Raw genomic sequence first — 23391 nt, forward strand, 5'->3', positions numbered from 1 at the left:
TTTTGTATTTTCATTTTCCTTTTATGGCACTCAATGTTTTATCACAGTGGCAAAATTATTTTCTCTCGAGAAATTGTGCCAAGGCGCATTTCTATAAGGTTGCACATCGGTTTATGGAGAGGAATAATTGCCATAAGTCCTCTAGAAAGTGTGGACTTCATTTCTCAGTAGAATGCTGAATGCTCAACTGTGTTCCCCTTGATGTCTGCCTAAAAGGGCTGTCTAAAAGGAAAATATAGCATGAACATAAAAAGGAACATTTCAAACAGGGAAGTTAAAAAGGGATTTATATAACAACGTATCAAGTAGATGTTAAATGCAATACTCTTTGGAAGGCGATGGAAGAATATATTCCTTTCTTGTCAACATAAGTATAGCAATCTTGCTTAAAGGACAAGTCCACCCCAGCAAAAACTTGATTTGAATAAAAGGAGAAAAATTCAAGAAGCATAACACTGAAAATTTCATCAAAATCGGATGTAAAATAAGAAAGTTATAGCATTTTAAAGTTTCGCTTATTTTCAACAAAATTGTAATATGAACGAGCCCGTTACATCCAAATGAGAGAGTTGATGACATCACTCACTATTTCTTTTGTATTTTATTATATGAATTATGAAATATTGTTATTTTCTCGTCATTGTCATGTGAAATGAAGTTTCATTCCTCCCTGAACACGTGGAATTCCATTATTTTAACATTTTGTGCTTCAGGCAAGGAGGTCCTAATCGTCAAATTCGTAAAAATTGAAATATTGTATAATTCAAACAATAAAAAACAAAAGACAGTGAGTGGTGACATCATCGACTCTCTCATCTGGATGTAACTGGCTCGTTCATATAACTATTTTGTTGAAAATAAGCGAAACTTTGATATGTCATAACTTTTTTTATTTTATATCCGATTTTGATAAAAATTTTCAGCATTGTGCTTGTCTGATTTTTCTCTATTGATTCAAATCAACATTTTTCTGAGGTGGACTTGACCTTTAAGTACTGCATTGTCATATCACCTTCTCAGTTTGTCCAACTATATAACATGCTTCAAGCATTGGATTTATTCATATACAGTGCGTCCCAGAAAAAACGAAACCGAGATTTAGTGATCATTTATCATTACTTAATCATAAACAAAATAGACAAATGACCTACCAATTTAAAGCTTAGAACTCCTCTTTCATCTGATATTACTTAGATTATTTCTCATTCACGCATGAGTGAGCAAATACAATTTGACGAAAGGATATCAAAAACTCATTCGGCGGGGGGTATCTGGGTTTCAAAGAGAAAACCACATCTTTGAAAAGTTCAATATCTCTTCTTTAATTTGATACCTAAATTACAGAAAATGGTCAAGAAATAACAAAGTTCTGGTCATTTGAAATAAGGCTTGAATTTCAATAATTTCATAAAATGAAGAGGTTCTCCAGGCTGGCTTTCAAACTCTCCGTTTTGATGACGATCAGCCATGCATTAAATCTTTTGTTCACCATGCGAATGCTTCTCTGCGAAATCGGTGAAAACACGTTTATCTCATGAAATTATGGAAATACAAGCCTTATTTCAAATTACCAGAACTTTGTTATTTCTTGACCATTTTCTGCAACTGAGTTACAAAATTAAAGAGGAGATATTGAACTTTTCAGAAATGTGGTTTTCTTTTTGAAACCCAGATACCCCCAGCCAAATGAGTTTTTTGTATCCTTTCTTCAAATTGTTTTTGCTCACTCATGCGTGAATAAGAAATAACCTAAGTAATATCAGATGAAAGAGGAGATTCTAAGCTTTAAATTGGTAGGTCATTTGTCTATTCTATTTATGATTAAGTTATGATAAATGATCACTAAATCTCGGTTTCGTTTATTCTGGGACGCACTGTATAACTTGAACAATAAACATGCACATGTCCTAGAATGGATCACCCTTTGCAAGTCATCTTATTTCGTGTAATGTTACTCCATATAAAACTTGTATAAATATGTGTTTGTTCAGTTATTGTACCCTCGGTTCCAATGTGTATTATCTGTTGACTGATGATGCATTTTCTAGGCCTGCAATAAGATAATGTACCTCTCCTCTGAAATAGAATTCCTGACTTTCTGTAGAGTTATTTTAATGCTTGTTTGTTGGTTATTTGTTTTGTTTTTTATTTAAAAAAATTAGAAATTAGATCTATCTGTCTGTCTGTCTGTCCTTCTGTCCGTCCATCCGCCCACCCATCCATCCATCTCTTTATGTGTATTCATTCATATATTCTTTTATTTGATTTGATATATTTGTTGTTTATTTTTATGTATTTATTTTATTTTTTGGGAGGGGTAGTTTAAGGAGGGTGTGGCTGTCTTTAAATGCTATTAAAAGTGGCAAGAGTTTGTGATCTATTGCTCCTCCTGAAAATCATTTGTGAAAAAATTAATTGAATTTGAAAGATTCAACAAGAGAGAGGAAATATTAAGTGATAAGTGAAGGTGTATAAATATTGGATATTCTAATGTGTGATTAAAGACTGGAAAAGTGGTCTGGATGAATGGTGCAGTTTCCTTCAAACTTCATTTTGTGAAATGATTGTAATGGGTCAAATCATCTTGCTTTGAACATACATGTATCTGATGTGTACACTCTCAAGAGTTTACTATTTGCATGGGGTTATAACAGGATTATATTTCAACCATATGCAGTATTCCTTTTTACCCATTCAAAATGTGATGTTGATGTGTGAAGATAAACCAATGGGAACATTCCCTATTCGTTTGCAATACTGGGCTCTGTTACTTAAAGCTTTGCAATTGATCATAGGGCTGATATTTACGATTGATCATGCACAGTAATCATTGCAATCAATCATAGAACTCCACCTCATGATCAATTGCTAATCTTTATGATACAGGGTCTAGGGCTCCGTAACAAAAGCATAAAGTTTGATCGTATCCTTGATTTTATGATTGATTGTACATTGTGGTCAGTGCAATCAATCGTGAAAATTTGTTCTACGATCATTGCTAAGCTTTGTGTTACAGGCTCCTTGTTGGTAGTAGAAATGGGAACAGGCCCATACCCATTAGCAGCGTTGGTTAGGGATGGAGGACGGGGGTCCCTTCTTACTTTGAATGATAATCATAGCTGAGAGTGCTTACTAAGAGGAGCACCAATCTGACTGAAAGCGTTGACCGTAATGGTCGACGACGCCACCACGTAGCCATTGCATGCCCCTTGACATGCTAAATAAACACAACCACAACACCACAAACCCCCCCACTAACTCAATTACGCTTTTAATGTTTCCCCCAGTGCCTTAAGAATAAGAGGGGTCCTCCTAAGAGGCGTTTGTGGGACGTAGTCAAGATTTTGGAGGGGGAATTCCACCCTATCCATCAGACTCTCGGCATGTTTCAGCTTCCATCAGACATTTCTCCCACGTCATCTGGTCTCCCGTCTTGTAATTTGATTTGAATGTTTGTCTTTAAATGTATCCATTAGGTTGAATTGTGCAAGAAAAACATCTAGGAAAAATATGGTTTGATATCCTTAGTGACGATTGATGTGTGACGTGGATGAGCAAACGTCATAACTCAAATTGATTACTGTAATTCTTCATAAGCTGTTCTCTTTGTAAACAAGCCTTTCCCAGGCACATGGATGTATGTGTATGTGTGTTACTTGACTTGTGACCTTTTCAGTCATAAACAGTAGTAATTTCATTTTAATTTGTTGGATTGATTTGATAAATAAGATGTATATAGTAAAGGGAACGGGGCGGTATTCATTATCGTGGCAGTCACTGCGATTGGACTACTCTGCCTATAGGTCGAGTATATACAGTGCATGGTTTTCAATCTTTCAGAACAAGGCAATTTAAACTGGCCTTGGCTCCTCTGTTATTACATGTTTTACCATGTTCACACACCATGAAAATATGAGATTGCTAATTGATATGCTGACTTGTCTTTTTTGTGGTGGGATCACCGAAATTGAAATAAGGATACATTTATTTTTTCATTTAAAGGTCAAGTCCAACCCAGAAAAAAGTTTATTTGAATAAACAGAAAAAAATCAAACTAGTGTAACGCTGAAAATTTCATCGAAACTGGACGTAAAATAATAAAGTTATGACATTTTAAAGTTTCGCTTATTTTTCACAAAACAGTGATATGCACAACTCGATGACATGCAAATGAGACAGTTGATGATGTCCCTCACTATTTATTTTATTACTTTGTTTAAATCATACAATATTTCATTTTTTACAGATTTGAAATAAGGACCAAGTTCACTGAACCATATAGTATTAAACAATGCTAATTCCACATGCTCAGGGAGGAATTAATCGTTGTTTCACTTGACAATGAGGAGAAAGTTAGAATATTTCATATCTTAAAATACAAAAGAAATAGTGAGTGGATGATGTCATCATTCTCATTTGCATACCAACCAGGATGTGCAGGTAACTGTTCAGTGAAATTAAGTGAAACTGAAATGTCATAACTTTCTTATTTTACTTCCAAGTTTGATGAAATTTTCAGTGTAATGCTCGTTGGATTTTTCTCTTTGTATTTAATTAAACTTTTGTTGGGGTGGACTTGTCCTTAAATTATGAAATAATACATGAACACCACATAGTATCCCTATGAAAATAGTCTAATCCATGTTTTATGAGAATTTTTCATTAATTTTTAAAATATCAGATAACCATTGAGAGTGTGCCTGCAATATTTTTATCTATTTTTTAATGTTGATATTTCATTCAATTTCAAACAGGTCATTGGAGAGAAAGTACTTGAAGAAGAAGTCCGATTCTTGGTGAGTAATTTAAACACTTACAATGGGTATTAGAAATTGCCTGGTCTACACCCTCTTAATCCTACAGTCCTTAGAATCCTTTTGGTCTCATCCTACATGGTCTAGTCCTGCTCTACAACTAGTTCTGCTATTTAACCATTTGGTCTGTTAAAGGTAAAAGACAGTAGTTGCAGTAAAAAATCATTTCATGAGAAAGTCTTTCAAATCAAGGTTAATTATCAAAATATAATCATACATGTACTTCTAGATCTGTAAACGTACATGTATCTTTGTAAAATCATGAAATCTTAGCTAAAAATCGATTTGAGAAAAGCATATGTGGGACAATGTATGAATATTGTTTTGAAAAATAACCAACATTTGATGGAATTATGTGCTTAATTTGTTCATTTTTCATCTATTACACTTTTTTTCAAGAGCTATTTGGCACATATGTTTTATTTATACATCCAAGCATTTTGATGGTAATTTAATTGGAATCTGTTTGACCTTTTAAGATCGTTAAAGATCGTCACAACTGGTATTTATCTTTAAACACTACCTTACAATGTGGTTAAAATAGCTGTATATGAATTGGATTTCCTTTTGACAAAGTAAGACTAAGAAATATTAAAGTGAAAATTGGACTAACTGGGCATTACTCATTCTTGATGCCATGTATATGTGACCAAAACCCCTTTTCTTTGCGCTGGCAACTTTATGCTCATATTCATATTATTTTACAAATTTTCCCATATTAATTGACTGGTATTTAGCAAAAAATGTACCATTGTCTTCTACAGTCAAGAACTTACAGATATTCCTCTGTTTCATTTTGTCCTGTGTGTTAATTCTTTCATTTTGCACTGATCAGTTGAGATCAATTTCAGTATGTTTGTACCCTAATACTACGTTTGAAAAGTGAAGTTGAGATAAAGAATAAAATTCTAAAATAATCCATCAAGGACATGGGGCATGGTCTGAACATGAATTACTAGTTGTTAAAAATAGCGGGAACTGTAAAACTTTCAAAATGAAAATTACCTAAAGATGTATATTGAACCATCTTCTTTACTGATTCTGGATTTACTTAGTAATCAAGTGTTTGATGAGCTGCAAAATAATCAACATTAAAAAGAGGATTATGTCAAGTGCATAATGGCAAATGAAGGGTGAAATTTGTTTCCACAATCCTCTGTCTAAATGGCTAGTGTATAATCCTTGTATTAGATGATCAGAATGCTGGAACATTCATTACCAGGGTGTGAAATATCTCACCCTCCAAAATACAAGCTGTGCTTCTTGCAATTCAGACCTGATATCCCAATCAAATATTGATTATATTCCCACACTCAGAGGGTATAGATTGACTTTTACACCCAGCTTTTCTGAGAAAAACTTGTTTTGTATTCTGTCAAATTGGCTAATTTGAAAATGGGTCACCTCCGACTTTCATCCGGATTTCATCCTGTGAAGTTGCTGTTTCTTGAGTTTCTGCTGTTGTTTTGCAATTTTGTGTCGGAGTATGGAATAAGGACTATAGATCTATCCAGAGATGCCCTATAAAATATAATGATATACTTTTAGCAATGGATATCTGTTAACCGGGTGCTGTTTTGTCTGCCTATTAGAATTTGTAGAATTGGCAGTGCAGTTTCATTATTATAAATTCATCATTCAGAAATACATTAACATAGATACATGTTTCTTCAATTCTCTGAAAAATCTTTTACAGTTCTGTTGATGTGCAAGAAATAATTTCATGAGTGATGAAAGGTGTTTGTGACCAACAAACTGCCAATTTCCCTCCAAATAATTATGATGTTAATTACAATATTATTGATGTGCTCATGATAATAGTAATTTAAGGATGTTGATTATAATAATGTTAATGATAATATGAACTGCAACAACAATAGAATACTAATAATGATGTCGATAATGCTAGTAAAAAGTTATGAGGTCTATGAATTACCATTTTCCATTTATTTTCTGTTGACTTCTTTAGTTCTTATCAAATTTTGTCGAATGACGTACTAATGTGGGGTTAAATTTGTATATTCTTGAAAGCGATTTGTAGAATTGTAATTCTTTATTGCTTGCATGAACATGTTTCTTTCCGGACTCATTTATTGTTTGCATTTTGCTATTACTAATTTTTAAATTTGAAATTTGCTGATTAGTTAACATACATGTATAGTGTCTGGGCATTAATAGTTTATCATCTTTTTCAGTTGGGGGGGGGGGTGATTTGTTGATTAGTTAACATACATGTAGTGTCTGGGCATTAATAGTTTATCATCTTTTTCAGTCGGGTGGGGGGGGGTGTCAATGCTCAAAGTCTTGAAGAAGAAGAAGAAAACAAAAACCTATTCCTTAGAGCAGAGTGCAGCAAGGAACTGAAATTTGTGACAATTGCTTTAGCTTGATGCCAGATGAGCGCATGGCTGTCACCTGCTTCTGTCAAATACTTGCCCATACCCTCGGAAGGATGAGAGGAAAATTAGTGAAATTGTAGCCAATAGCTATTGATATAGATTTTACACCACCATCCCCGTACCTCGTGAGAATTCAGGTTGTAGATGTAGTCACATTACAAAATATCAAAAGAAAAAAAAAAGATTGAGGCAAAGAGACAGGTGAACTAGAATTAAGTTGTGATGGTTTTATTAATTTATATTTATTCCATTCCCACAAAAGAAACAAAAAAGTTAGAATTATAGTTAAAATTGCTTGAATTACAGAACACACTAAATGAAAAGATTATTTTAGTTGTATAAGTAAAGAAACACTAAGTAAGTACCGATAGGCATTGACTTTGCAAAACACAAATGTTTGAATATGTAAATGGGAAGAACCACATAGAAATAATATGGTGGACCACAAAGAAGGGAAAGGCCAAATAATAAACAAATGGAAAAAATTGAGACATAAGTGATACAAGGGAGAGAGAAAGAAGAAGAAGGTGTGTTGAAGTTGGGGAGGACAAGGTATGAAATGACAAGCATATAAGATCTAATACAAAAAGAGATATCAGATCAATACTATTAGAGCATAATTTCAAGCACTACAGAGATGATCACAGCACCCCATCCTTCACTAACTGAGGCCTCTTTCGAGACAAACTTCTGCTGAAATCGTGTCATCCCAATAAACGGAATAAAGGTGCCTCGGGGATTTTTACAAGGAAGGCAAGATTCATTTTTAGTGGCTTACTTTCCACGATATCATTCACATTTAAAGTTGCATTATTGCATCGGTGCCGGCTTGCTTAAGGGAATATCCCAAGAAAATTAGTTCTTTATGAAATTTATGTCTTGACGTCATCACCAAAATGAATGCACTGTAATAAATGTAGGTCTTTAGCACACATAAAGCCCTCTCCAGACTAAAAAAAAGTATATGCTGAATATTTCACAGTACTACTTTGGGGTATTTCACAAATGCAAACTTTTTCACTTTCTATAAACATTATGCTACATAACAGTACATAAGTGAATGGAAATTCAATTAAAATCGCAAAATGTTGATGTTGATGTTGTTTATAACTCCCATTGGGCTTGCATAAACTGGTTAAGGAGTAATTAGACTGCCTTTTTATTTATTTTTGTAACTAGCATCTCAATTTTAAAGACTTGTCTCTTATTTATTACTCATTGCGATGACTTGAATTGGGCTTTGAGCTTGTTAATCTATGGTTTGGATGAGACGGGTTGACAGTGCAAAGATGAAACAACATTGGTGATTATTGATTATATGTACAGACTGTATGTTCAGGGCTCTTCCTGGTAGCATTTTATCGATTGCCAGTTTCTGCATCAACAGAGGTTTACATGTTTTCTCACCTTAACCACCCCCCCTCACTCTCTCCCCTGTTCCCCTCCCATTCCCTCCTCCTCTTCTTCCTTCTCTCCCCTTCTCCCCTACCCTTCTTTATCCCTTCTCTTTCCCTCTTCCCCTGACAAAAATGTGACTTTTAAGAACTTTGAGAATTTAGAATAATGTACAAGAAATTAGTTCAAATGTCTTATTGTAAATTGTTTTTAGGGAATAATTTGTTGTGTTGGTTTATTCATAAGCCAATTAATCCAGATGTACCCTCGTAATCACACAATGCCAAGTAATATCTTTTTGTACTTCTTGTGTTGGCTTGGATTTTAACTCGTTTCAGCAGATGCCACACCATTCCCAGCCAAATTCACTTTGAACCATTTGAACTCAGAATAGTTTTGACTCCTGCTGGCATCACTCCAAGTCACATTTGACTCTGCAGATAATAGAGTCCTCAATCCCCTCCCCCCTACTCCCTCCCTCAAATTTAGCTATTTCTTCTCCTGTTCTACTTATCTTCAATGCGTTTTCCTTTTCTTTTTTTACCTCCATTAATTTTTGTTTCTTTAGTCTTTCCTCTTCTCTACACCTTTAATCACATTTTCCATTCATGGGGGCCTACCCTATTTTCAGAACCATCCCTGTTGTAATATCTGATTGGCACACATTCATGAATTCCCAATTATAAGGCGATTGCAGACACACCGACATACGTACAAAGAGTGTTATAGCGGTGTCCCAATTTTATATCTCTGATTCCATACACCTGTAGACTTATCCACTTAAGTTGTAAGAGTAAACAAGGAAAGATCTTCTCTCACTTTGTTCATATATAACTTGGAGAATGAGAGATAGATTGATTTTGGTTATAGATTTCAAAGCCCAAGGTTCATGACCATGCATAGTAATGTAGATCAACTTCTTTGGTTTGTGTTTGGTTTGTAGAATAGCCTTGACATTTAGTGCATTGATCAACATCCAAAGGAATATGTATAGAGTGTCCCAGAAAAAATGATTCTCAGATATTTCCCAGGATAGACAAATGATTCTTGATATTCCATTCACATCATTAAAATGTTAATGTCTTTGCCTTTTGTTTCGATATACCTAAAATGAAAATAAAAAGTTCAGACATAAGCAACAAAGAAAATGTTACCTTTAAAAAAATGATTGCACAGAATGATTTTTTTTTCATAATTTGATAGGATAAAACAATAATTCCTTCTTTGATATTTGCCTATGCTGTTGTATCTATAAAGAGAGGATGAACATGAATTCATGCATGAGACAATGGACAAATTAATTAGTCCAAATTTGTATTTCATTTATAAATTCATGCTTACATTTTGATTGCAATTTGCCAAGCACTAGCAGTTCAGTGAGTGTTTGCTATGAAATATTGAGAAAAAAATTACCTTTATAATGAGTTGCCAATTACAATGGAAACAAATTTCATAATTGTAAGATCTGTTTCTTAAAACAGGTTTCTGAAACAGCTTTTTTTTATTTGCAAAATGCTCTGTGGTTTTCTTTTATATTTGTGGAAACAGAATGTGGTGACAGTGGTCTAGACCCTGTTCTTTCATTACATTGAGAGAAACATGGGTTTGTATCCCAGTGACGGAAGGCAATTTCCTTCAGCCAGAAAATCATCAATTATGTGTTGCACTCAGCAATTTCATCTTGAGGTGAAAATTTGAAAAGATGTGCCACATCTTGAAGTCAAGGATGATTCATTGGGATATTGCAAGTATGGTGTTGAAATCTTGGGTTGGTGTTGTGACAACACCAACACCAGCCACAACACCGTACTTGAAATCAGGCTGGTGTTGGGATTGACCTCTGCAAATTTGACGTATTTCCGGCAGTTCGTGTTGAATGATTTCAAGTTCGGTGTTGGTGTTGGCGATCTCGAGCTCATGAACAGGCAGCAAACACGATGAAACATCCCCGTAAAATCAGCTTTTACAGTGAAGAGGAGTACAAATCATTTGAGCGTTATATATTTTGATAAAACAATATTGTTTGCTTTTTCGAATTCTTGAATTGACTAAAGCATTGGCATTCTGTACGATGAGAATTATTAATTGCAATTTTCTCCCCGATTTCACTTTCGTTGTTGAGACTTCTCGCGTATGGTTGAGATGATTTAGCAGCATAGTGCACAGGTATAATGTCTTGAGCTATCGATTACACAATCGGTAGCGTTCTTCTGAACCTAGCTTGGTGTTGGAGCTCGGTTCTGCTGCCTTTTTACGCTTTCAACACCGAATACCGTATTTGAAATCACCCATTAAATTGTTTATCTTTCAAACCCAAATTTTTTCCCAAGGCATGGTTTATTACTATATTGGGATATGTAAATAGAATGAGAATTTCACATGATTTTTTTTCTCCTAGAATTTGGAAGTGAAACTAATAATCTGAATATGATTTCAATGCGAAACATTTTTTAAATTTCTCCTGATTTAATTATTCAATACAGTTTGATAGTGTCCCAAAAGGTTTGTGTAGAACTGTTCACTAGAATTCATCCAGTCACACAAACAATTACACATCAACAATTCTACTCTAGCCTCCTGTGGATTCCAGCCAAGATTTCACATTACGATTTGTCAGGAAATCTTACACCACTGGAATCCGTCAGTGCTATTACTAACACAATTATTGTATCCTAAGATACGTGTAGTCCCACTCTATCATCATCGTGTTTGTTTAAATCTCTGCTTTTCTTTTCTACTTTGTTTATCCAGGTTCCTCTGTGTTGTTTTCATAGTGTGCTCTTAAATAAGAAGATCTTGAGATTAGATGATATCAAGGAGGTATGTATCAAAGAAATTATTTTGATAATATTATATCTACTCTCGAAAATTAAGATCTAAAAGATTTTTCCACTCTCTTAATGAGTTATTGAATAATTTTCACAATCAGTTAAATGTAAACTTGTGCATCATGTGTCTTTGTTACAAGTGAAATTCCATTCACTCTTACAAAAAAAAAGGACCGACTCTTTCCTAGGTATATGAATTTATGGAGGTCATCTCTAAGAAATAATGATGGTGTGTTTTCATATCATTGTCAAAATGTGCTTTATGAATATTATTTTATATTATTTCAGGCCATATTGGTTATTAGTATGTCATTGTGAAGAAATAGATTTGATTTGCAGTTGTGGTTATGTTGACCAAGCCTATGGCAAGTGTTTGGCATTTTCACAGCCTTAATATTCAAATAACCTATAGGTCCAAGTTGAGAAATTCCAAGATATTCAGACATGTCAAGATTCTTTTTTTTTTGCAAAAGAAAAAGAAGGAAAAAGGAGAAATACACTACTGTGCTGAAAGAAAATCCCTCTTGAAAATGAAATTTCCAACTTTTTTCTTGTTGTAAAGAAGACATAAAATAAGTTGTTTTCCCCAAGTATGTAACACCGATAGCAGTCTATGGCTTCCTTCTCAAGATAATTGATACACTTGATAATTATCACAACCTGTCTTTAAGCTGTAATACCAAAATATACATGTATGATCAACAATAACAGCAAAGGTCACTGAGAAATGTGTTATACTCATCAGTGTTTGGTCCGAGACCGAGACAATTAGCACTCGAGACAGACACTTATTTTCAGAATCAGCGAAGACGAGACCGAGACAATTACCTTTGAGACCGAGACAAGGCCGTGACAATACTGCCCGAGACAGTAAACGAATCGCTAGTTATTTCTACACGATGCCGCAGTACAAGTGTGACACAGCTACATGTATCACATCATTCTATTATTTATAAATGCACTGCATTCGCATAAATCAACAAGTTATTCTGAAAACAGGTGTCGCTGTTTCGTCTTGTTTTCATTTTCATAATTTTTTTTTTAATCAGGATAAAAAAGTAACCACTGATTTAAACTGACAATCATCAGTCATCAATCATCATCACATTTTTCATTATATTCATTGATTTCATTTATAACAAATCAAGGAAGGAAGGAAAAGAGACTAAAAGAGTGTCCAAAGAAAAGGGAAAAAAACTAAAGAATTATGGAGAGGCTCAACTCAACAAATGCACAAATGGAAAGCATAGGACAGAGAAACGTACTAGTTGGCAATGGTTTTTACAGTCCTATTTCACTCTCTTTTCTTAATAAACATATGTCAGAAGCCATCAGAAAAAATACTGTAAGCAACTGCTGATTACAGAGATCACCACCCAACCACCACCTCGCATCATTACACCAAGTGCAGCCTCTTTGTGTAGTAGGAAACTCAATATAACAAGGTTGGCTACAAAATATTGGCTACAGGGGCAGATCCAGCTTCTGCCAATAGGGGGGCCCCGAAATTTTTTTCACCCATATTTTCCCAGATCGGACATTCCAAGTTGATTTTTGTTTTGTTTCTATGAAGGGGTTGTCTTAATAGTCACTTCCTAGCTTTATTCTTATAAAAAACATAAATCTGTAATAATCTCATAAGCCCAATTTAAATAGTGCAAGTGCGAACATTCTGGGCAATGCTTGTGATCCTGAATAAGATTTGTATGTAACTAGATAATTGCCACGAGCGCGAAGCACGGGCAGAAACTTTTTGATGTGCCTTATATGGCCTGATCGATAACGGACCTGTTATGGATTTTTGCAGTTAGCCATTAAGACAATACAACAATTAAAAAGCGCAAAGTGCGAGCTGAAATTTTTTGACATTCTGACATTAAAAAAATTGACATTCTAAGCACTTTTTGTAATCATGGATGTGGTAGGTATTGTATAAAGTACCAGTCAAAAGTTTGGTTACACCTGTAATCGATTTTGGTTTGGGCGGAGACATTGTTGTTGCCATGGTAGCAAGAGTTTTTGTCTCGCCCACCAGAGGTGAAGGCGAGACTGAGGGATCCAAACGTCTGTCCGTCACAAACCTTATGACACATAACTCCACAACCGTTAGTCACTTTTCAACCAAACTTGGATGATACATGGACTTGTGGGGCCTGCATGTTATGCTGCAGTCAGAGGTCACATGGTAAAGTCAAAGGTCATTTTCAGGTCAACGTTAAAGTTCACATGCAAGGCTCTCTTTCTCCGCAACCATAAGTGACTTTTCAACCACACTTGGATGGTAGATGGACTTGGGGACCTGCATGCTAGGGCCATTGTCGCCATGATAATTGTATTTATTTGTCCAATTTCTATGTGAGCTCTATATATCGCAATGACGGATGACGTTGTGGGTTCAGGGGATTCATATGCACAGTTACGTGACCTGCCAAGCATCTCTAGTTGATATTAAGATGAGACCAGACATAGAGTACAAGAAATCCCAACACTGATACTCATAGAGTAACAGAAAGGAAGATGTTTGTGTTTGTCCTTGACAATGTCTAGTGAAATGTGTATACATGTATTTCTTATGGAGCAAGGAGAAGAGGAAACTGATGAAAGATGGAGAAAGAGATGAAATGGAGAAGAGACATGGAAGAATAATAATATAATAATAAACAATTTTTATATACCGCAAAATTGCAAAATTGCAAAATTGCCTCTACGCAGTTAAGAGAGAGGAAAATGAAGTATAAAGGAAATAGAAATACTTTGCACAACAAAATGTATCAAAACTAATATTACAATTTACAACTTTCTCACCAGACCATGAATAAAGAAATACCATCAAATGGGCCAATAAACATATGATATTAAGATTTAAAAGAGAGAGAGAGAGGGGGGGGGGGCAGCAGACAGACTGTAAGGAAGAAGAATTGAGGTGGAATGATACAGTACATGCAAAAAAAGTTGGTAGGTGGAGAGACTGATGTGGTGTTAGAGGAAACTGATGAGAGTTGAAAGGAGGATGTGAGAAGAGTTGTTTTGGATTAATAAGATGAAAGGGTAGACATATAGAGAAAGAATGGGTGAGATGTAGGTGTGGTAATGATGATGAAGATAAAATGATGTTGCATTGATGTAGTGGGGATTAGTGAAAATAACCAATGCATTGGTGAATGTGTGTCCAACCAACAAATATGGACGTGATTATTGGTTAGGGTCTACCAGAAATAGGTTGATATTGAATCATATTTATCCACCAGACATATGTTCATCAACAGATTGGTTACTTTTTGCTCATGTGATATAAGTAGCTAGCAAGAAAGGATTCAACAGAGAGAGAGAGAGAAAGAATGGGGAGAGAAAAGAGACTGATATTGATAGGATTTGAGTCAGTTAGCGTCCATTGAGTTGACATTCCCTCAGATGTAAGGTTAGTAAAAGGGATTGCTATCTAATGGAGATATGAATTAATCATGTGACAAACATACATTACTTCTCCCAAAATTGGTGAGTGTTACATGAAACTTGAAGATTGTGATCATGAACCCTCTTCAGATATTGTGGATTATAGAGCACTATATTACCCTATTGCTTTACAGTAACTTTAGTAAAGGCCTTTCTGAATTTACTGGAATGAAACTTAACTCTTTTGATCTTGTAGGAGTTGATTGCATCATCAATAGTCAAAACTGGTCTGGTGAAATGATATTAATTATGAAAAGATCAGGTGATTGCAATTATGGTAATCATTATGTGATTGAAATATTGACAATCATGTGATTCTTAGATCATTGTACCATCACCTGGTAATCATTAGATGATGACATGATTGCAATATTGACAAATCATGCAGTGATTATACAGTTGTAATATTTTGATAACCTAAGCAGATGAATACAATGTAAGCAATCATCCAACTATCAATGAATTTTTAAATAAAACAAATTCTTTTAAAAGTTTGGTCACTTTAGTCACAAAGAAATGCACAACTTTCAATAAGCAGAAACTGCTGCGTGAATCGGCTTGTTTATTCCACTGTTGGATTTTTTTTTCCGGAATAGAATCTGTCTATAATGTGATGACTTAGATTAAGGTTAAACATGAAACTTGGCTGGAGGGAAAGTTTACTCAAGAATCGTAAGATAGTGTCTGAATCCTCTCATGGGCCGTTGTGTCAATCTTGGCTTAATAAAGGTTCGCTGAGAACATGAGAAAAAGACTTTCAAATTTAGACAACCGCAAACATTTGTATCCTTATAAAGACTTTCATGTATACTATAAGCATAGCTAGGTAGAGTGGATTGAGACACAGCAGTAAGACAAAAATAAGATCTCTGCATTCTAAAATAGGAGTTGTTTCTTGGCTGTCTTTATTGGTGTCATACTGTGAGATGTGTTGATCTAGTATCTCATCTCATTAGTTCAGATTCTCAAATTATCTCGCTATTACTGATCTAAAGCTTGAAAGATTTGAAATGGAGATGCAATTAATGGGATATTTGGGTTTTTTTCATATTTTTATTACAATTCCGGGTCAACTTAAGTTATTTGTTGTTGTTGACATATAATGGATTACATATTGAGCTTATTTGCAGGTGAAGACACGTCATAGTTTGGTTCAGGATATCTTAACAGTTTTAATTATATAACAAGTTTTGTTGAATTACAACTTCCTTTGTAATGCTTTATGGGATATTTTGAGGGATTTAATATTGCGATTACAATTCTGGGTCAACTTTGAATATTTTTTTTATTGTTGAAAAAGGCATATAATGGAAGCTTATTATATCTTAAAATGCACTTTTTTCAGCATTTTATTTTTTTTTTCTGAATTGAAATCTGAAAGGCATTAATTTTTACTACCACGAATGGGGCCAATGATTAGACACTTTATATGCGCCTCGCAGTTGAATTTTGTATGATTTTTCATATTACTGCCTAAGTATAAAAATGAACATTGAACACAGTACCGAGACCATAGCAGTCAACCACTGAATACCCCATAAAACAAGTCTTGTTGAATGATATTTTTTTAATACACAACAACCAATGTTAATACATGGTGGTTCAGCTCCTGAATGACTGGAAATATGAAAAATTATGATAATTATAATATAAAGCATTTATGAGGTGCCCATTTATCTAGTTGCCTATTCAATGGCACTCTATAGATTACCCTGGCTGTAGCTTCAGCTGCTAAAAGTCCTTGATGCATTCAAGGAATTAATCCTGCCGGGTACCCATTCACCTCACCTAGGTCAAGTGCAGCACAGTGTGGACAAATTTCTTGCTGAAGAAAAACAAGCCATGGCTAGGATTCGAAACCACGACCCTCTGTTTGAAAGGCGAGCGTCGGTATGACAAGTATGAATAAGACTAAACTTGTTATTATTATTTTCTTTATAGAGTGATCTTAATGACTTGAAAAGCAAGCTGAAGGTTGAGATCAAGTCTCTACTGGCTGTGCCAATCATCAACCAAGCTACCTCTAAAGTGGTGGGTGTTGCTTGTGCAATCAATAAACGAGGTGCAAAGAAGTGAGTATCATTTCCTCTTTATTACTCTTTGCGTGTCCATTGATGGTGTTAAGTTGCTAAAGATCATATCATTGTTGTCATAAAAAACAATAACATTATCATTAAACATTGACAACAATGTTATTATCACCACCATCATAGTCATCATCATCACCATCATCATCACCATCATCATCATCTTCACTATTATCTTATTGTGTGACATTAATTGCTTTCAAGAATATGAAGACAACTGAAATATTGTATTTTCAATTCTGTCCCTTAAATGTTCCTGAGTTTTGTGATATTTCATGTGTCTATATTGATTGGAAGAATATTTTTGTTTACTTGAACAATTGAATTTTAGAATGAAAAAAAAGAGACGTTTTGTTGTATGGTACCTTGTATTTTCTTTATAAGAAAAATAAAAATTGTGAAAAGAGTCTCACTCTACTAATTGTTAAGTGTATATTTTGCAATATCTTGCAATTTTTTGGGATAGAGAGTTAGACTCTTTTTCAAAATGTCTGTTTTTCTTATCAAGAAAATTTCACTCAATAGTCGACTCTCATCATCGCAGCATAACTATTTTGTGTTGCAAAAAACGGGAGCGAAAAGAAGCTTTCTAAAAAAAAACAGCTCTTCATCATCAACAAGATGTGTACCCTTCAATCTTGCGCTTGACCATGCAAATCAGATCTAAAGTAGGTTGGGGTTGGCCAATGCACTAGTTTACCATTCATCCCCAAAGCTGTCACTCGGTGCAATCATGCGTGTAATGCATATGTAACAAATGATTGGGAATATTCAGTTTTGACCTGTTGACTGTGAACTTGCCATTAGGTCTTTAGTGTTTTTTTTTCTGATGGCTATTGACATATGTTTATGTAGAACAGAGAGTGGAAGAGGACTGCAAAAAACTAACATGGTGTTCTTAATGAAGAATAAGTGGAACAGAAATTGGTGGAAACAGAAAGATACAAAGAGAATAGTCTTGATAATAAGTGGTATTGCTGAACACTGTCATATTCATGAGCAGATGGATTAACAAGTGTGACATCTAGGATTGCCTGCCCAATTTCCTTTCAAAATCTATGTATTGCAAAGCTAGAAGCAGTATCAGGATATTTTGAAGAAAGGGAAAGGGGGGGGGGGGGGGGGTGGACAAGACAACCTACAGTTGATGTCATATTTTATTCAATTGAATCATCGGGGTATTATTGGGTTACACAGACCATGCCTCTCTTTTCGATACTATTTTTTTTTCTTTCTTAACTTTTCTCCCTATCTGTTTCTTTTTTTTTTCCCCACCAGACACTAGAAAAATTGGGGGGGGGGGCAGTCATTCATGCATGTATCTAAATACTACATTTTGGGAATGTAAACTGTATGTGTTAAAAGATCTGGCTGTAAGGGAATGCTTCGCAGTCACATCCCCGTTCATTTTCTATTGTTTTATCTTGAATAGAGAAGTGGAATGATTGTTAGACGACTACCCTAATCTAATGTATGTTTGTCTAAATGTCACGTTGAGAGCTTATTTATTACCCTAACACAGCGAGGGGTGTTACTTTCACTCATCAAAATGAAATCGGAGACAGGCAGACTGATAATCATCGGGGCCCAATTTAGCATGTTCTATCCCATCATGCAGCCAATTAATTTGATCGGCAATAAATATCTGCTCCTCGCATCATCGATCCGCTATCCCTGGAAGTTGTGGAAAAGATTGTTTTTGCTGCATCATTGCTCTCTTCCTATTTCTTCTTTTCAAAATAATAAAGCAAAAACCTTTCACTTTGGATAAGTAGATGGAATTGAGCTGTTAGCTTCAGGGTATTTTTCATTTTCTCTATATTGGGGAAAATTTATAGTGATGCATTCTATATTGCTGTTCTTGCATTTCATCATTAAAGAAGGGTTTAAAAACAGTTTATTAGAAATGGCATTAATTATTTTTAATCATCATCATCATGCAAATAAAATTTCTTGTCATTTATCACTCCTAAATGTTAATCTTAATCTGAGTTCCATAATACTTATAAAGAATTTTTTCAAATAATTGGCTTTCATACATATTTCACAATAATAATACTTCAGATTAGTACTCAGTAGGTTTTATTGAGAGAGCGGAACAGCGTTTCAATGAATTAGATTGTTAACATATCCCATGTGCCATCCTATTGAATTCAAAATATTCCTCAACCATGCCCAGGGGTGCCAAATTATCCCCCTTTCTTCTCCCAGAGGGCATGGATATCACCCTGCATTAACATCTTTAGATTAAGTTAGAAGATCCTATTCAGTGCTGGTAATTGATGCTAAGTTGGCATGACAGAAAGAGATGAATTAGATTTAACTGATAAAACGTCAATCAGGGAGAGGAGGCAGAGGATACATGGTGGTCTTTGAAGACATATCTGTACTCAGCTCTCTGGATTATATTTCCCCAGGGTGTCAGACTGGTTTTGTTTGGATTTTATCAAGTTTTAGTCTAACAAGATCAGTTGGGTGTTAAAGGTCAAGTCCGCCTCAGAAAAATGTTGATTCGAATCAATAGAGAAAAATCAGACAAGCACAATGCTGAAAATTTCATCAAAAAATGATGTAAACTAAGAAAGTTATGACATTTCAAAGTTTCGCTTATTTTCAACGAAATAGTTATACGAACGCGCCAGTTACATCCAAATGAGAGAGTCGATGATGTCACTCACTATTTCTTTTGTTTTTTATTGTTTGAATTATACAATATTTCAATTTTTTATGAATTTGACGATTAGGACCTCCTTGCCTGAAGCACAAAATGTTAAAATAATGGAATTCCACGTGTTCAGGGAGGAATGAAACTTCATTTCACATGACAATGGCGAGAAAATCAAAATATTTCATATAATAAAATACAAAAGAAATAGTGAGTGAGTGATGTCATCAACTCTCTCATATGGATGTAACTGGCTCGTTCATATAACTGTTTTGCTGAAAATAAGCGAAACTTTAAAATGCTATAAATTTCTTATTTTACATCCGATTTTGATCAGTGTTATGCTTGTTGAATTTTCTCTTTTTCTTCAAATCAAGTTTTTGTTGGGGTGGACTTGTCCTTTAAATAGGAGTTCATCTGGAGTAATTGTTATATCACTTTCAAGATATAGTCTCAGTGATGGAAATATTTCATCTAATTTATGCTTTTATACATGTAACATGGAAATAGCCGTTGCAAGATTGGAGTACATACGATACATTTGTGATGTTAAAAAATATACATATTTAGGTGAACAAATTTGATTAAAAATATGAAAATTTGTCAATGATTTTGTATTTGATCTTTCAATCACTTCGGTATATCAACATTCTTGAAAGTGACAAACCATTGAGGCTTTATCTGTTTATGAATGTTCAGATAGCTGGAGAGACTAATTCATCTTGTCATCCCTGGCAACAAATTATTGTCCTAATGCATATATATATATAGTAGCAAGAATGGAGAGAAGTTGAGGTTGGGCATTTAAAAAGGTTTATTTTAAATTGCACAATATTTCTGTTAAGAAAATCACTTCCCACAGATCCTGTTTTTTTTTTCAATATGAAACACTTGTATCACATATTTTCTTGCTGGCCCCAATAGTGATCTTGAAGAGAAATGGGTATGAAAGACATTATTTTAACAAAATTAAGGCATGTAGTAATGAAGACCATAACCCATTTCCCTAAAATTTTCCTTACCTGTGTATTCCAAACTACATTACTGTTCTCGACATTTATTATGATGTTCAGTGTTTCCGACCATTGACCTGTTTTTATCATGAATTTCTTTGATTTGGTGTCAGTAACTTGTAAACACTCTTCACCCATGTTAGGCCAAGTACCTAGTAGGATGAAAACATAGATTCTTACTTATTGGAATCCCCCCCCCCCCCCGAATGGAGATTGTTCTGATATTTTTTGCATGTACACCAAAGTCTAATGATCTGGTAGTAATCTGTAAAGCATAACACAGAAATATTTTGAGTGTGTGTACATGTGTGTTTTTGATGTATGAAGTGTTTCATAAAAGCAAGATGTCATTATTAACCAATATATTCTCTGTTACTTTCAATATTTAGATACACAAATGCAGACATTGACGTGATCAAACATTGCTTCAAATACACAGTACCTGTCCTGACGAGTACATTAGCTTTACAGAAAGAAACACAGCTAAAGCATGAAACACAGGTATTCACATTCTCTTATCTGACATCATGGTCAGAAGTTAAGTAATTACCCTACCCCCAATAAATTATCTTGCATTAGTATGTTTGTACTCCTATAGTGTTTCAAATCTAGTGATCAAATTTCTAAAATTCTGGAAAAACAGCATTTTGATTAGTGCTGCAGCCGAACCGCCGAACCGAACGGAAGTTCGCCGAACTTGGCACTTCCGGACCGAACCGAACGCAAAGGCCTGGTTCGGAAGTTCGAAAAAAAATGATAATATGCAATACGTAAGTGCGATGACTACATAGATTTAAGTATAAAATTAAACAAAAAAATATTGGTTAGTGATTGTGCACAAAGAGAATTCCACTCAATATATTTTTAAAATCCACTATGATAGCTCCCATCTCGTCTTTGATTGAACTGTTATCAACTTAAGAATATTTTATTAACATAAATATATTTTTTCTTGATAAAATGAGGGGACATTTTGAAGCTAAACTCAGTATAAAAGTGTGGTGTAATTACGTAATGCCGTAATCGATCGTGATCGTAATCGGACCTAACCATTTTGTATTTAATAAAGAAAAAGAACCAGACATAAATTCATTCCTCGTAAATGACAAAGTATGACAGTTTCGGTCTCATGTTTGATTAAATTTTTATCATTTTCAATTTTTTTTTATAAACATGAATATAATTTTTTCCTTATAAAATGTGAGGACATTTTAAGCTTAACTCAGTAAAAAAGTGTAGTTGAATTACGTATTGCTGTAATCGGACAAACAGTCAATTGTTTTGTATTTACACAAAGAAAAAGACAAGACATAAATTAATTCCTTGTGACTGACAAAGTAATGGTAAAGTATATATATTTCACCTTTTGAAATTTCCATATTAATATGAAAGATAAATAAATAAGAGATAAGGAATGAGGGTGAAAAAAAAAGAAAATATAAAAATTCAAACCAAATCAACGCATGTTCCATGATCGATGTTCCGGAAATGGTTGGTAAGGAAAGTTGAAACAGGAAGTCCAAACAACTGCTTTCGGTTGCTATTATACAGGTAAAATTAGTATTCCGAACTTGAAACGTTTTTCCGTTGTCAATATTTTCTTAAAAGTGGTTTAATCTGGTCAATTACTGAAAATGAAATGATAAATTATCAGTTCCGTCTTAATTCTGATGATCAACGCCGAGTGATTTCACAACACTAAAATATACAGTACAGTCCCATGTACTCATTTTCGTGTTGGAAATATGTTTGAAGTCACGTAGCGTCGATCTTTCTGGACCAAGAATGGACTGATATTTTATCTTTTTAAAGTAATTCATTGACCAGATTTTACCACTTTTCAGAAAATGGGGACTTTCTAAAACACTCATATTTTTTGGAATGTGAATTTTACCGGTATAATAACACTTGAGTGGAGGTTGTTTGTCTACTGTTTCGAGATTCCCGATCAACACTTTCCAATTTGAGAAGCTATGTTGGCAATGACATGGTAATCGATCATGATCATAGCTACATGAAATAATCATGAAAAAAAATATTCTGATCTTTGTAATTCTGTTTCTGTCCTGATTCTCTCATTATCAATATTTTTTTCTGTTTTCTTTTTTTATTAATTTTCATTTTAAAAATGAAAGTAGAAATGACTTATTTTTGGTTTAAAGATTAAAACAAAAGAAAAAAAGTTCAACAATTTTCATAACTATTCTTTTTAGAAACAAAATTTATTATAAATATATGACAGATCATCCTGGAGCTCACTAATCACTTGTTTGAGGGTCGGCGATCTTTATTTTTTATATGTTAAATTTAATTTGGCATTTATTGCCAAACCCCGAACCGAACCAAAGTTCAGAAAAAAATTGCCGAACCCTACCGAACCGAACCCGAACATGCCGCCTGACTTGCAGCACAAATTTTAATTATAATTCTTTGATAAGAATTTACATGACAGATTTGCCTCTGTATGTATTATATTTCAAACGTTTTACCATATTATGCGTACACAATTTCAGACCTTTAATAATCCTCATGAATAGCATTCCATGGTAACGTCTAGTTTGGTCATTTTTCTCTCATTGTTACAGTGCATGCTTCAAGTAGCCAAGAACCTCTTCACGCATCTTGGTAAGTTCAAAGATGATGCAATTCTCTGGTCTCAGATGCCCTTAGAATTAGCTTCCTTGAATGCACAGATCAATCTGCATGCCCCTCATAGTTTAGACGTCTTCCCTTTGTC

General features: G+C 34.4%; 1 protein-coding gene across 2 annotated transcripts in view; it reads left to right on the top strand.

Annotated features, from left to right (window-relative positions):
* Positions 1–23391, top strand: part of LOC121414334 (cGMP-dependent 3',5'-cyclic phosphodiesterase-like) — a 113200-nt gene that overhangs the window by 50721 nt on the left and 39088 nt on the right. For both annotated transcript variants that reach the window (XM_041607511.1, XM_041607585.1), the window contains exons 5-9: positions 4755–4796; positions 11360–11428; positions 16831–16961; positions 21044–21155; positions 23240–23279. In XM_041607511.1, the coding sequence (XP_041463445.1) occupies positions 4755–4796; positions 11360–11428; positions 16831–16961; positions 21044–21155; positions 23240–23279 (394 nt within the window). The remainder of the gene's footprint in view (positions 1–4754; positions 4797–11359; positions 11429–16830; positions 16962–21043; positions 21156–23239; positions 23280–23391) is intronic.

The sequence above is a fragment of the Lytechinus variegatus genome, chromosome 1, assembly GCF_018143015.1.
Source record: "Lytechinus variegatus isolate NC3 chromosome 1, Lvar_3.0, whole genome shotgun sequence".
Classification (NCBI taxonomy): domain Eukaryota; kingdom Metazoa; phylum Echinodermata; class Echinoidea; order Temnopleuroida; family Toxopneustidae; genus Lytechinus; species Lytechinus variegatus.